The sequence below is a fragment of the Tenrec ecaudatus genome, chromosome 2 (assembly GCF_050624435.1).
Source record: "Tenrec ecaudatus isolate mTenEca1 chromosome 2, mTenEca1.hap1, whole genome shotgun sequence".
NCBI lineage: Eukaryota > Metazoa > Chordata > Mammalia > Afrosoricida > Tenrecidae > Tenrec > Tenrec ecaudatus.
The window spans coordinates 136,695,928-136,709,904 of record NC_134531.1 but is presented as its reverse complement, the minus strand read 5'-3'; the positions used below and the strand labels follow the sequence as shown (position 1 = coordinate 136,709,904).

The 13,977-nt window shown below is 48.4% G+C and overlaps 1 protein-coding gene across 6 annotated transcripts in view; it reads left to right on the top strand.

The window, feature by feature from the left end:
* ACSL6 (acyl-CoA synthetase long chain family member 6) overlaps nt 1-13,977 on the top strand; it is a 45,907-nt gene that overhangs the window by 21,210 nt on the left and 10,720 nt on the right. For 5 of the 6 annotated variants that reach the window (XM_075543104.1, XM_075543105.1, XM_075543106.1 and 2 more), the window contains exons 11-16: nt 925-1,059; nt 1,290-1,424; nt 4,115-4,210; nt 5,208-5,280; nt 7,837-7,925; nt 9,256-9,372. In XM_075543104.1, the coding sequence (XP_075399219.1) occupies nt 925-1,059; nt 1,290-1,424; nt 4,115-4,210; nt 5,208-5,280; nt 7,837-7,925; nt 9,256-9,372 (645 nt within the window). The remainder of the gene's footprint in view (nt 1-924; nt 1,060-1,289; nt 1,425-4,114; nt 4,211-5,207; nt 5,281-7,836; nt 7,926-9,255; nt 9,373-13,977) is intronic. The other variant, XM_075543103.1, reaches the window with a different exon arrangement.

The window sequence follows — 13,977 nt, the reverse complement described above, 5'->3', positions numbered from 1 at the left end:
TCCAGAGCTCAGTCTCCTAAAGAAGAAAGTGATAAAGCCGAGAAACCAAGCGGCACTCCTCCTCAGCTGGAGATGAGACCAGCGTTATGTTGAGCCATGAGATGGCCTTGTGGGGAACAGAGAGTCTTGGGAAGAGCAGCCTTCCCAGCATAACCAGTTGGTTGCCAGACCAGAGAGTGCTAAGTGCTTGTGTCCCTCTGGGGCCCAACCAGCCAGTGAACTGGTGTCTTTTCTACTTTGCCCTCAGGGTGGTCTGGTCTTACAGGCCAGGCCTCCCCGGCCTGGATTAAGATGCCCACGGTGACTGTTAACTAACCAGATGGCTCTGGGCAAATCCTTCCACCTCTCTGAGCTTTGCGTTCCTTGCCTGTGGGGATTGGAATGCTACCTCTTCCATAGAATCGCTATGTTCATTAGAGAAGAGCCTGGGTATGACGCCCCTGGAGCACTCCTGGTCCCACTAGGAACCAGCAAGGCTCCCCTTGGCTTGGCTCCCAAAGCGTCTCTGCCAGCTCTAACCACAGCCCGTGCCACCTCTCAAGCAGTCCCTCTCAGTGACTGAGCCGTGTCTGCAGTCCCCGAAGGGGCTGCGCACCGTCTCTGAGGCTGGATCAGACTGTTCAGTGGGGTGCAGGACCCAGCAGAGATAGAGAGGCCCAGGTCCGGGGTTTGGTTGTTCTAGCATCTCACCCAAACTTGGGATTCCATGAGATCCTCTAGTTCTCCCTGTGCCTGAGTGGGACTTGGTAGGAAGGTCTTGGAGCTGAAGGCTGACTCGGACGGCCTTCTCCCGTGTCTCAAGCAGCAGCCAGAGCTGGCCGAGGGGGTCGTTGTGCCCTCCGTGCAGGGCAGAAATCTGGGGGTTCTGCACCGCAGCCAGTGGCCGCCCTGAGGGACTCTCCCCTTCCTGTTTTCTCCCCCCAGTCTGTTGTGTACTGCCATGGAGGGCGGGTTGGCTTCTTCCAGGGAGATATTCGCCTCCTGTCTGACGACATGAAGGCTCTGTGCCCCACCATCTTCCCCGTGGTCCCACGGCTGCTGAACCGGATGTATGACAAGGTGAGAGCTGAAGGAAGGGTCTGACCTGGCTGAGGGGCTGCAGGCCTGCTTTTCTGGGCAGTGTCTAGCCAGGAGGTGGCAAAGTTGGAGACCCAGGCAGGGCTTTCCAAGCCCTTACCGCCAGGTTCTGGAAGTTGCCTTTTCTTGGGTTGGGGCGGGGGCGTTAGGATAGGTAGGAGACAGCGGTGAGACATGCAGCCCAACAGCTATTTTCAACTTTTGCTCCTCAGATCTTCAGCCAGGCAAACACGCCGCTAAAGCGCTGGGTCCTGGAGTTTGTGGCGAAGCGTAAACAGGCTGAGGTCCGCAGCGGAATCATCAGAAACGATAGTATCTGGGATGAACTCTTCTTCAATAAGATCCAGGTAAGAAAACAAACAAGCGATTCACCTAAGCGGCCTGTGAACGATCTTCCTGGAGAACTCGAGAAGTTCATTCTAGGGGTCTTTAATCTTGTCTCTGATCCAACACGTTGCATATACAACATACTGAAAGATCTGCTGTTTTGTGCGTGTATGACCTGTGCCTGACAGTAGCAAATGCCAAGGTGCAGGGTGAGACTGTTGCTGACTCTGACGGTTAAGGTTGTGCGTCATCTCGGCTGGGCCATGGGTCCTAGTGGTTGGCCGGTTATGTAATGATGCTATGGGATGATATAATTTGTACCAAAGTTTCTTTATCCATTCTTCTTCTGGATACAAACAGCCCTTGGGCTGTTTCCAGCTGCTTGCTATTGTGAACGGCTGCGATGAACATGGGAGAGCATGTATTCATTTTCCTTCTCTTATTCTGTGGGGGCATATGCCCAGCAGAGGTATTGCCGGCTCATATGGAATTGCTTTACCAGTTGTTTTTAGATACTGCCACTTTACTTTCCACAACAATATATATATGATACAAATTACTGTGTTATTCTGGGTGGTCTAGAGAAACAAATCTAGAGAGACTCACATGTGTATAAGAAAGAGATTTATATAAAAGACTAAGTGCATATTAAGAAAACATCCGGGCCCAGTCCAAATCAAGTCCATAAGTCTGATATTAGCCCATATGTCCGATACCAGTCTGTAAATTCCTCTTCAGACTCAGGCAGCACATGTAATGACATTGAGTGCAGGTAGATCACAGGTAAGTGGGTGTTCCACATGGGGTTCCACATGACTCCTTCAGCTGCAAGGTTCTCACTGCCATCAGCATGGCTCCATGTGGCTTGTCAACAGGAATGTGTAGCAGAGAAAGTGTGTCCCACCTCCAGGGAGGAAGACAGGAGTTCCCAGAATCCTCAGGAGAAAGCCATGCCCACTAAGAGGCATCATTGGCTTTGACCTGATTGACAGGCTAGACTCCACCACTTATCAAGTTGACAGGAGATTATGTAACTGCCACATCTACCAACAGTGTACAAGAGTTGCAATCTATCTACACCAGTGGTTCTCAACCTGTGGGTCCCGACTCTTTTGTAAGTCAAATGACCCTTTCACAGGGGTTGCCTAAGACCATTGGAAAACACATATTTCTGATGGTCTTAGGAACCAAGACACTGCACCTCTATCCATCTCCAGGTGGGTCCACCCACATGCAGATATATGCCCACATATGAGTACCCAGCGTGAAGACTGTTACCCATGCTACATCATGCTTCAAGACAAAATTTCATTGATTTGTAATTAGAAATAAATATTTTGCAATACATAATTACATATTGTTTTGTGATTAATCACTGTTTTAATTATATTCAATTTGTAACAATGAAAATACATCCTGCATATTAATTATATTCAATTTGTAACAATGAAAATACATCCTGCATATCAGATTTTTACATTATGATTCATAACAGTAGCAAAAAACAGTTATGAAGTAGCAATGAAAATAATTTTATGGTTGGGGTGGGGGTCACCATAACATGAAGAGCTGTATTAAAGGGTCGCAGCTTTTGGAAGGCTGAGAACCACTGAGCTACACCCTCTCCGGCATGTTGTTGTTATTGTTGATTGGGCTGTTGTGTGCTGACGTGATTTGGCAGCTATATAAAGGATGTAGTTTTCCTCCATTTCGAGACCTGAGGTGGTGATTCTCCATTTCAGTTATGCTGATTTTTGCACAAGGTCTGGTATTTGGGACCTACCCACGTCCATAAGTGAGGTATGGCTATAATAACTTATTCGCTCTAGAAAATCAAGGCTTTGGCGACCATTGAAATTTTAGCTCTGCGGTGTTCTTCAGAGATGAGTTATATTTGCCAAGGGCCAGCCAATGAGAAGGACCATGATTTCCCCTAATTGGAGACAGCTTGGCCGTTGGGTCAGGTTAATGCTCCACCAAGAAGCTCCTGGGCCCTGAAGGGTCCCTTGTCCCTTCCCTGACCAGGGTGGCTTTCCAGCAGCATTAAGTTCTAGCCAGGTGGTGGGAACCTTCCGTTCTCTTCCTGCTGCCTGTCCCTTCAGTCTTTCAGAAACCCAGCCAATCATGAATTTCTCATTTCTGGAGAGCCTCACTCTGCCTTGCCCAAGTAATCTGTAGTTAATTAGTAATATTACTTGTTTTTCTTGCTACTCTATTTTTAGTTATAAAAATTAATATTTAAACTCTCTTGGCTCAGCTTGCAGAAGCAAAGTGTTTTAAGTATATTTGTTCTCTGCAGTGCATGGTAAATAAATTAGGATATTGATTTAGACATGAAAAAAGGAAGCGAAAAAAGTGGGGGGGGGAGCAATACCATTAAAATAGAAGTTAGAAGACATTGTCCTAAGTAATTGTTTTGGATGCTTGGGAACGATCGGGGAAGAACTGTGCATTTTAAGTATATTCAAGATTATGGAATACCACCCACATCAATGGCACTCATCTCAGAGTGGCCATGTCCTGCGTTTATGCATTTGGGAAGGAAGGACTTGTTCATGTGATGTACTGCCAGCTTCAGCCCTCTGTCTGCCCCAACTCTAGGGTCCAGGTTGGGTCTAATTGTTGCACATTGACTGTGGATGAAGCGCAGGTGGCCTGGGCACCCTCTCAAGAATCATAACCAGTGGCAGGCACTTCTCTCTTTCCACAGGCCAGTCTTGGTGGGTGCGTGCGCATGATTGTCACTGGAGCGGCACCTGCATCACCAACAGTCTTGGGATTCCTCAGAGCAGCTCTGGGGTGCCAGGTATTCTCCCTGGGGGTGATGGAAATATGTGTTAGGGCCAGACCAGGCCAAAAAACCATGAGACCCTGTACTACACAAGCAAAAACTCTAGGAGCAAGATTTTCCATTTTTCCTCCAAGAATGGAAAAGCCCCATTGCTGGTGAAAGCCAAGATGACTTGCTTTGGTAAGGAATGCTCAAGAGTGTAGACACGTGGGGGAATACCTTTACCGGGGCCCTTGGGAATTTTCTGCATCGGGCAAAGAGATCAGGCACATGAGACATCAATGTGCTGCAGCGCTTGTACCTGTCTTGTGCTGCCTCTCTACCCCCTCCAGCCTGCAGAAGCATCTCCCATCCCGGGACAGGGCTCTGGGGAGACAGTGAAGATTCAGTTGCCTGTTGTCACTGGATCCAGCAGGATTTGCTCTTTAAAAGTCCACTGTTTTGTTTATCCATTCAATTAATACTGACTCATCTCCTACACTTGCATGGTGCAGTTGTGTGGCTGCAGCTAGTGGGTTGTGAGTAAATGTGTTTCATAATTGTGCATGCTTGACTATGTATGCTTTCGAAGCCCTGGGTTTCTTACACTGCCCTCAGAGGCCCCACCAGGATGGTCTTACTGCCCCTAGAGACACTGCTCACTTGTGCCTTTATGTAAGCAGGTAAAGTGTGTGAGTATGGGGGAGGGGGAGAGCTTAGCGAGATCAAATAAAATGCACAGTGGATTTTTAAATACTTATTTTTAGTGTATATGATTCAAATGAATAATAGAGCCAATGGACAAAAGCAAGTCCACAGCCTTTAAAACACATGACATTAAAAATTGCACTTCTTTCAAGTAATGATGTGGCCACGCTTATTGTCCGTGTTTCACTTGCCTGGAGTGACCTCCCTCCAGAGGTGCTCCCCTCCCGATATCCCCAGCATGGGCAGTCTGCTGCTCAGCAGAAGGCCTGCTGCTTGAGGAGGGGGTTTCTATGCCCACTGTGGCATTTCTGTGTTTTGCTTGAAGGTTTATGAAGGTTACGGCCAAACTGAGTGCACGGCTGGATGTACCTTTACCACCCCTGGAGACTGGACCTCAGGTAGGCTGGGCTGGAGATGTGGGACTGGGCCACAGGGCACGTGAGAGGAAACAGGAGGCTCCAAGGTGCCTTCGTGGGTTTAAACAAAGCACATAGGCATTTATTCAAAGCAACAGAGATGGAACAAAAGCCTGAACCAGGGGTGTGTCTGGGTTGTGGCATTGCGGAGCGGTTGTTGTCTTTGTTGCACTTTGTTGTTGTTGTATTTTCCCATTTCTTTGTAGGCAAACTGAAGGGACATGAAAGGAAAATGTAATAGACCCCAAGATACAACCCCAGGTGGCAAAAATGCATGGATTTTTTTCAGATTCCAAATACCATACAATCTATGTACCTTCTGTTTTGAGTGAAGCAAGTCTGGGTGGGTGAATTGGGAGTGAATGTAAAAGAGAGGCACCTTTACAGTGGTTAGGGCACCATTTCTTAAAGGACCATTTCAGAGGCCCTTTGCAAGCCCTGGTAGCACTGTCATGTAAGCCTTAAGCTGCTAAGCACAAGGATGGCAGTTCAAGCCCACCAGCTGTTCCATAGGAGAAAAGGGAGGTTGTCTGCTTCGGTAAAGGTTCACAACCTCAGAAACCCTACGTAGGGTCATCATGAGTCAGCATCAACTCGATGACCATGGGTTTGGTTTTCGGTTTAGCATGAGGAAGCCTTGGTCTCCTGATACTGGTATCAGTGAAGGTGGCAGAACCCTAGGAAGGAAGAGCGGCCACTTGTTGTCTCATTCTGGGGAGATTAATCTTGCCAGGCCCAAGGGAAGCAGTGAGTGAATGGGTCATGGGTCATCAAATTAGATCAGACTCTAGAAAAATCCCAATACCATTTCATGAAAAAAAAAATTCTGTACGCTGCCAGCTTCTTGGGACTAACCTCTGTGCTTTGGTTTGCTCTGTGACAAACCGGAAATTTGGGGACGATGTTCATGCACAAGACGTGCATCCCTGAATGCGTTCCTGTCTTCAAAGGGCCCCGAAGCAAGCAGCCAAGACAGGAGAGAGAGGTGGATTCTAAAGTGGAATAATATTTAGCTGCATTTAGCCTAGGAGCTTTTTTTCTGCATTTGATCTTGCTGAATGCTAGATAAACAAAGCCTATGTTATGTGTAAATTCTTTGATTTCTCGACCACTAGGACATCGACAGAAGGGGCTGTCCTCTGAAGTCCTGGCTCACCAACTTTTCCCTCACTGCTGCCCGCCCTCCTCCATCCTTCCCTCTCTCATGTGCCCTTTCTTCTAGAGACTTTCTTCCCTGAGGCCGCCCTGTGCATTCCTCTATGCAAGACTTTGGATGGTCTGTCTTTTCACTGTGTCTTGAATAAAAAATCCTGAAATCGGTTAGGTCCGGGGGCTAGCCACTTGGGTGCGATGCTCTGTGGAAGGCTTGGCTGGTTCTTAAAAGAGAAGCCATTAGCCCTCAAACCTAGGCAGTGATCTGAGGGGCTTAAAGAACAGGGGAGGAAAGTGAAACTGAAATGGACTGGGAGTCTTATGACAAACAAGTTCCCTTCAAACAATGTGAGAGAGAGAGAGAGAGAGAGAGAGAGAGAGAGAGAGAGAGAGAGAGAGAGAGAGAGAGAGAGAGAGAGAGAGAGAGAGAGAGAGAGATACCGCGGCTCCCTTTTCTTTCAGGACCTCGGTCAGCGCCTGGGTCGTAAACTTCCAGTTTGCCTGTAAAATATGGAGCAACCACTAACAGTAACTGAAGATGACTTGCGTGCAATTTTATGCTTAATGTACACAGTACTAGGAAAAATATGAAGTCTTGATTATGGGTACAAGCTGCCTCAGTCTGACTTTCTATTAGTTCGTTACTGAAAATGCCGATGCATGGACCAACGTCAGCATCGACATCGTTTGGGAGCCTGTAAGAAATGGCCGTTTCCCAGGCCTCTGTGTCAGAATCCACATTTTGGCAAGATGCCTAGGTGATTCCTATGTGCATAAATCAACAGTTTTTAACTGGAGAAAAAGTAACGATGATTCTATTTTATTGCCTTTCCCCCCACCCCCCACACCATACCTCCCCACACACATACCAACCACAAAGAGAGAAAAATGTTTTTATACGGGGACCACTGGGACGAAAACATGACCATGTGGAAGGTGTGAGTGTAAGCCCTCCCCTGGGTCCCATGTAGGTTGGTGCTGAGTCAACTACACTTTTTTCCCTCTTTTTTAAGATGTAAATCACATGTAAAACCAAGGCCACTATCAGTCCTAAGATGTATTGGTTTGCATTCATGCTGTCTCTCCGTGCCATTGAGTCCATCCGACTCAGAGTAACCTGTAGCATGGAGGAGAGCTGCCCCATCAGGCTTCCCAGGCTGCAGTCTCTGTGGAAGCAGACTGTTGCATCTTCCCCGTGGGATCGTGAATGAGTTTGAACTGCCTCCCTGAGGTTAGCAATGGAGTGCTTAACCATGCACCACCAGGACCCCCTTTGCACCCGTGGCTCCCCACGTTGACTACTTAGGGAGATTACAAAACATGATGGCTCTTCGGAGCAGAGACTGAGGTGAACACTGACAGATCGCATGTTGCTCTGCTCTCTAGGACACGTTGGGGCTCCTCTGCCCTGCAACCATATCAAGCTCGTCGATGTGGAGGAGCTGAACTACTGGGCCAAAAATGGAGAGGGAGAGGTAAACTGAGGCATTTGGTCGTTCGTGTCTGTGGGTGCTACGTGTAGTGAGTAAAATTTACAAAGCCAAACTAAAACAAGACCACGAAGCTGGAATTATTTTCCTTTCATTTTTATGGGTAAAGTTGTTCAAAATGACTGGTTGACTGAACTCTTAATTGATCCAGCATCTCCTCTACTGTGTTTTGAGCTACCCAGTCCCTAAGTCTGGAGTGGGCTGGTCTAAGTCAAGTTGACATTTTCAAGCTTTTTAAAAACAATCCACTTCCCCGCTGGCTGTAGCCTGGCCTGCTGCTCTGGCTTGTGTAGTCTCTGCCACAGAGACACGCCCATTTGCAGGTAGGCTAGATGGAGCAGCTAAAGCCAGCCTATACTTCCTTGTTCCGGGGGAGGTGGGCGGGGAGCAGGGGTGGATGGGAAAGCTGCCCGCCTGGTAGCAAAGAAAGAGTTTGGCTTCTCTGATAGATGAGCCACTGTGTTAGGCTGGGTGTTAGGCTCATATATACATGAACTTATATCAAGAACTTATTTTTTTTAAAAAGAGGAAGAAGCAATTCCATATCAAGGCATCCCAGCCCATTCCAACTCAAACCCATGCATCTGATGTCATTTTGTACATCCCTCTTAAGACTCAGGTAGCTCCATGCCAATGACACAGAACAGCGAAGTGGGATGCAGGCAGCTCAGAGGCCAGTAGGTGCAGAGTCACGTGGGTCCAGAGTTGAGGGAAACACAGCAGGGCGCCGGCAGCTCTCAAGGTGGGCGCCCCATGTGGGGCCGCTCCCTGGCGTCACAGTGAAGTCCCAGAGAGGAGGAAAGCACAGAGTGGCTGAGGAGAGAGAAGGAAATTTCCAGTTTCTCCCTAATAACAAAGACACACACGCGCGCGTGCGCACACACGGAGGCATCATCAGGTTGTGACCCGACTGACAGGTTGAACTCCGCCCCTGCACTTTCATGCAAACTCAAGTCAACATAGAAGCATCCAGCTTCCACAGCCACCCTCGATATCTGTGATGTGACCCTTTCCAGGGTCACAGAGCAGCATGAGCCAAGGTTCAGTGACTTCCTGAGGAGGGAGAGATGGGGGAGACCTGGCGTGGCCAGTGCTGGAAGGCCGCCTGGAAAGATGGGAGGATGCCGCTTACGAGACGGTGGGAGACAGTTCAGACGGCTAGTGGCTGTCCCTGCCCTCCATGTCTGTCACTGCAGTTGCCACGGGAATTTCCTGAGGGGCAGTGTCCGTTAGTCTACATGTCTTGTGACAGCCTCGCGCCACTTCCACTCCCTGCATGGAGGGCGGAGACAAGCCTCCGTGTTTGTCCCCACAGATATGCGTGAGAGGACCAAATGTGTTTAAAGGTTACTTGAAAGATACGGAGAAGACAAAAGAGGCCCTGGACCGTGATGGTTGGCTTCACACTGGAGACATTGGGCGATGGCTGCCGGTATGTATGTATGTGTGTTTGGAACCATGAACCCCAGACATTTTAGTGGTACAAAGGGTTAACAGAGGGGTTCCAAAAAGTTCATGGGAAAAATCCACTGTCTTTGAATCCCATTTTCCCCATGAGCATTTTGAGGCTATCTTGTATGTGCCACCAATTAAACATACAAATAGAGCTATGAGACTATCCTTCACCTTGCAACACTTAGCACAATGCTTGGGCCAGAGGAGACAGTTGAGAGCTGTGACCAGGAGGCTCTTATCCCTGATACAGAGGCACCTTTCCCAAGCCTGAGAGATGCTGAGGCTTTGACCGGCCCTGTGGAGGCGTCCCGCTCATCCAGGATGTGAGGGTGTCCCACCCTCCTCTGAGCTCTCTGGCTTGGGAGCTGACTTTTGCTCTTGCTTGGATCGCATCTTTGAGAATCGTTCGTCCTGCAGAGATGAGAATGTACCCCCAGCGTGTTGCTAGACCAGGAACTCTGGTCTGGGGGAAGGAATTTTCCAGCCAAGTGCGATTGGTACATACTGAGAAGTCACACTAACCTGGGGAAAGGCAAGGGGCAGACAGGTGCCTAGTAGACTGAGTCTCAGGATATGAGTCACGTTCTGGGGGTTGAGAGGAGACTGGGAGAACATTCCACTCAGAGGCACATGCTAACATAGAGATTCACTAGAGGTGATAGACAAGCAATTCCAACTAAGGGTCCACAAGTGTGGCAGGGAGCGATCTATAGGTCTGGGGGCCCTGGGCACTTGTAGAGGGTGGGCTGGCCTATCGGCTAAGGGAGCTTATGCTTCAGGGATCCTCACTCGGATGGGCTACTCCTAAGACTTCACCTCGTTTTATATTATGTTTCTGAAAGAAGGCTCTCAAATTATAAAAGCCTGAAGCCCAGAACGCCCTGGACCTGCCACTATTAATTTATTTTGGGTGAGACCGTGTGGGTGTTGTGAGAAGCAAGTGGACTGATTGATGGGAAGCACCTAGCATCATATAGCATCTGAGATGGCAGGCAGTCTTTGAGTATCATTTTTCCAAAAGTGCTCTTTTGTTAGAAGACTGACTGGTGTAGTGGTTTGGTATGGGGCTGCAATACACACGGCCGGACGTTCAAAGCCACCAGCTGTTCTGCAGGAGAAAGATGGGTTCTCTACTCCCATAACAGTTACGATCCTGGGATCCCACGGTGGGCGGTGTGCTATAAGTCAGCATCGATTCCATGGCACTGAGTTTGGTTCTGGGCGTCAGATCGATAAGGAAGAAGGAGAAACTTCAAATTCAGAAGACCTTATGCCTTGGTGGGAATCCTGGTCCTTCTTTCTTTTTGGCTGTTTCTTGGGAGGAGTTCATTAGCCTCCCTGAACCTCCTCCTTCTGATCTTTGACGTGGTGGTGACCCTTTGCAGCATGTGCTGGTGTCTTGAGCACCAAAGGAACGAGGGTAGGCAAAGACTCTGACTTCCAGCCTAGGGTTAGAGCGAAATGGTGCCATGCTTGCCGCTCTGTTCTGGAGAGACAGCGCGGGCTCTGTGGATCAAGTGGCTGCAGAAGTCCAGTCAGGGGAAGGTGGGAGGAGGGAGGACACTGAACCCTTCTGCTGGAGCCCCGTCCCATAGCCAGGCTGTCTCCAGGAGGGGAGCTGGGTTTGGGAGAGCTTGCATCCTGCAGGGAGGACAGCCCAGTTTCTGGGTCCGGAGCTCAGTGCTTTGGTGGGGACTGGGAGCTGGGAGAGGCCTGGGGGTGCTGCTGGACAGTGAGTATCTCTGGACAGTGAGTATCTCAGGGTGCGTGCCAGTGCCTGGCTTGTGAGGAAAATGCCTGACTCACAGTGAGGCCTCAGCTGTCTAATCCATTTCATTCCAAACTCGTGCTGGAACGTCGAAAAGTTTGAGAATCAAGCCTATTTTTCCCATAAGAAATAATGGAAAGGAGGGGGGAGGGGCAGGCATCCAAAAAAATGGAAAATGAAATAAATCACTTTATATCACAATAGAGGCAGTTAGCCTTTTTGCATATTACTGTCTTGGAGAGGCCATTGCCATGTATTTGTTTCTGATTTATCCAAATGAACAGTAACTGTTCAAACTGTTTGATGGTCTGGTCTGGGTTTCACACCTTTCGCTACATTAGGCGCTTTACCCCACCCCACCCCACTCCCCCCCAAAAAAAACCAACGTTGATAATGTCAACTTTGCCATGTGGTATTCAGCTTCCAAATCAGACACATGGGGATTCAAATTTCACAGTGATTTCTTTCTTTCGTTAACTTGAGCAATTTTCAGGTTTCCTCCGGCTTTAATGCTTATATGACTCATTTTCTTTGGAACCATGATTATCATATTTTTTAGTCATTTTATTAGGGGCTCATACAACTCTTATCACCATCCATACCTACATCAACTGAGTAAAGCACATTTGTACATTCATTGCCCTCATATTCTCAAAACATTTGCTCTCCACTTAAGCCCCTGGCATCAACTCCTCATTTTTTCTCTTCCCTGCTCCCCCCTCCCTCATGAACCCCTGGGAATTTATAAATTATTATTTGTCATGTCTTGCCCTGTCCAACGCCTCCCTTCACCCACTTTTCTGTTGTCCATCCCCCAGGGAGGAGGTTATATGTAGATCCTTGTCATTGGTTCCCCCTTTCTACCCCCACCCTCCCAGTATCACCACTCTCATCACTGGTCCTGAAGGGATCATCCACCCTGGATTCCCTGTGTTTCCAGTTCCCATCTATACCAGTGTACCTCCTCTGGTCTAGGCTTGCAAGGTAGGATTTGGATCATGACAGTGGGGGCAGGGAAGGAAGCATTTAGGAACTAGAGGAAAGTTGTATGTTTCATCATTGCTACATCGCACCCTGACTGGCTCATCTCCTTCCCGAGACTCTTCTATAATGGGGTGTCCAGTTGCCTACAGATGGGCTTTGGGTCCCTACTCCCCACTCTCCACGCTCATTCACAATGATATGATTGTTTGTTCTGATGATGCCTGATACCTGACCCCTTCAAAACCTCATGATCACACAGGCTGGTGTGCTTCTTCCACGTGGGCTTTGTTGCTTCTGGACTATATGGCCACTTGTTTACCTTCAAGTCTTTAAGACCCCAGACACTATATCTTTTGATAGTCAGGCACCATCAGCTTTCTTCGCCACATTTGCTTATGCACCTATTTGTCTTCAGCAAACCTATCATGGAGGTGAGCACACAATGATATGATTTTTTGTTCTTTGATGCCTGATACCTGATCCCTTTGACACCTCATGATCACACAGGCTGGTGGGCTTTGTTGCTTCTGACCTAGATGGCCGCTTGTTTACCTTCAAACCTTTAAGACCCAAGATGCTATATCTTTTGATAGCCAGGCACCATCAGCTGTCTTCACCACATTTGCTTATTCACCTGCTTTGTCTTCAGCAGTTGTGTTGGGAAGGTGAGCATCATAGAATGCCAATTTAGTAAAAGAAAGTCTTCTTGCATTGAGGGAGTACTTGAATGTAGGTCCAATGTCCTTCTGCTACCTTAATACTAAACCTATAAATATATGCACATAGATCTATTTCCCCATTCCCATGTATAAATATATTTGCATATATGTATATGTTTTTATCTAGATCTCTATAAATACCCTTTGCCTCCCAGCTCTTTCCTCTGGTTATGATATTTTATGCACATAAATGGCAAAAAAATAAACCCACAACAACAAATGTTTTAGTGCAGTATACCACAAGACTCTGTGTTGTCTGAGCCAAGGGAGAGAGGCCTACCCACCCATGTGGTGGTTTAGTTAACCTTGAAGTAGGTGGCTGAAACAGCTTTTGTCTCACAGTTGTGGAGGGTAGGTGGCTGAGATCAAGGTGTTGGCAGGACTGTGCTCTCTCTGGAGACTCGCAGGAAGGAAGAAATCGCCCTCGTCTCCTCCGGCTCCTGGTGGTGGCCAGGAGTGCTTGATGTTTCCCCCTGGCACAGCTACTGACACTCCAGTTTCTGCCCTCATCGTCCTCTGGCACTCGCCTCGCGTGTCCGGCTGTCTCTGTATCTCTTATCTTCTTAACAGCCAGTAGTCATAGTGGATTGGGGCCTCCTTATTCCAGTAGGACCTCATCTTAACTAATTTTATCTGTAAAAACTATCTTCAAATAGAGTCCTAGAAAGGACCTGTGCATTGAAGGGGTGGCTACTCTCACACCATTACACCTGGGGAACACAAAAAGGTTGAGGGGAACTGGAGTGATCAGGGGCCTTGGAGGTCAGGGGTATAAACACTCACTTCCCAAAATTGTAGCTTGCATGCGGAAGAGGTTCTGCCAGGGTGAGGAGGTCCAGCTTATCACGTGGGAGACCCTGAGGGGCTCTCTGGGGCTGTGCTCTACGCTGGGGACGAGTGGCTGCTGCTTGGGGGTGGAAGCAGCTGGAGTGAGGTGCCTGAGTAAAGCTGAGGATGCTGGTGAGAAAAGGGACAGCTGTGCAAGAGAAAAGGCCTGGATGGGGGGTGAGGGGACAGGGAAAGGGGAGGTGGTGCTTTCCAAGGAGAAGGAAGGGAGAGCATGGCTGCTGGACCTGAGAGTGATGGCAGGACAGGAGGATGTGGAGGTTGC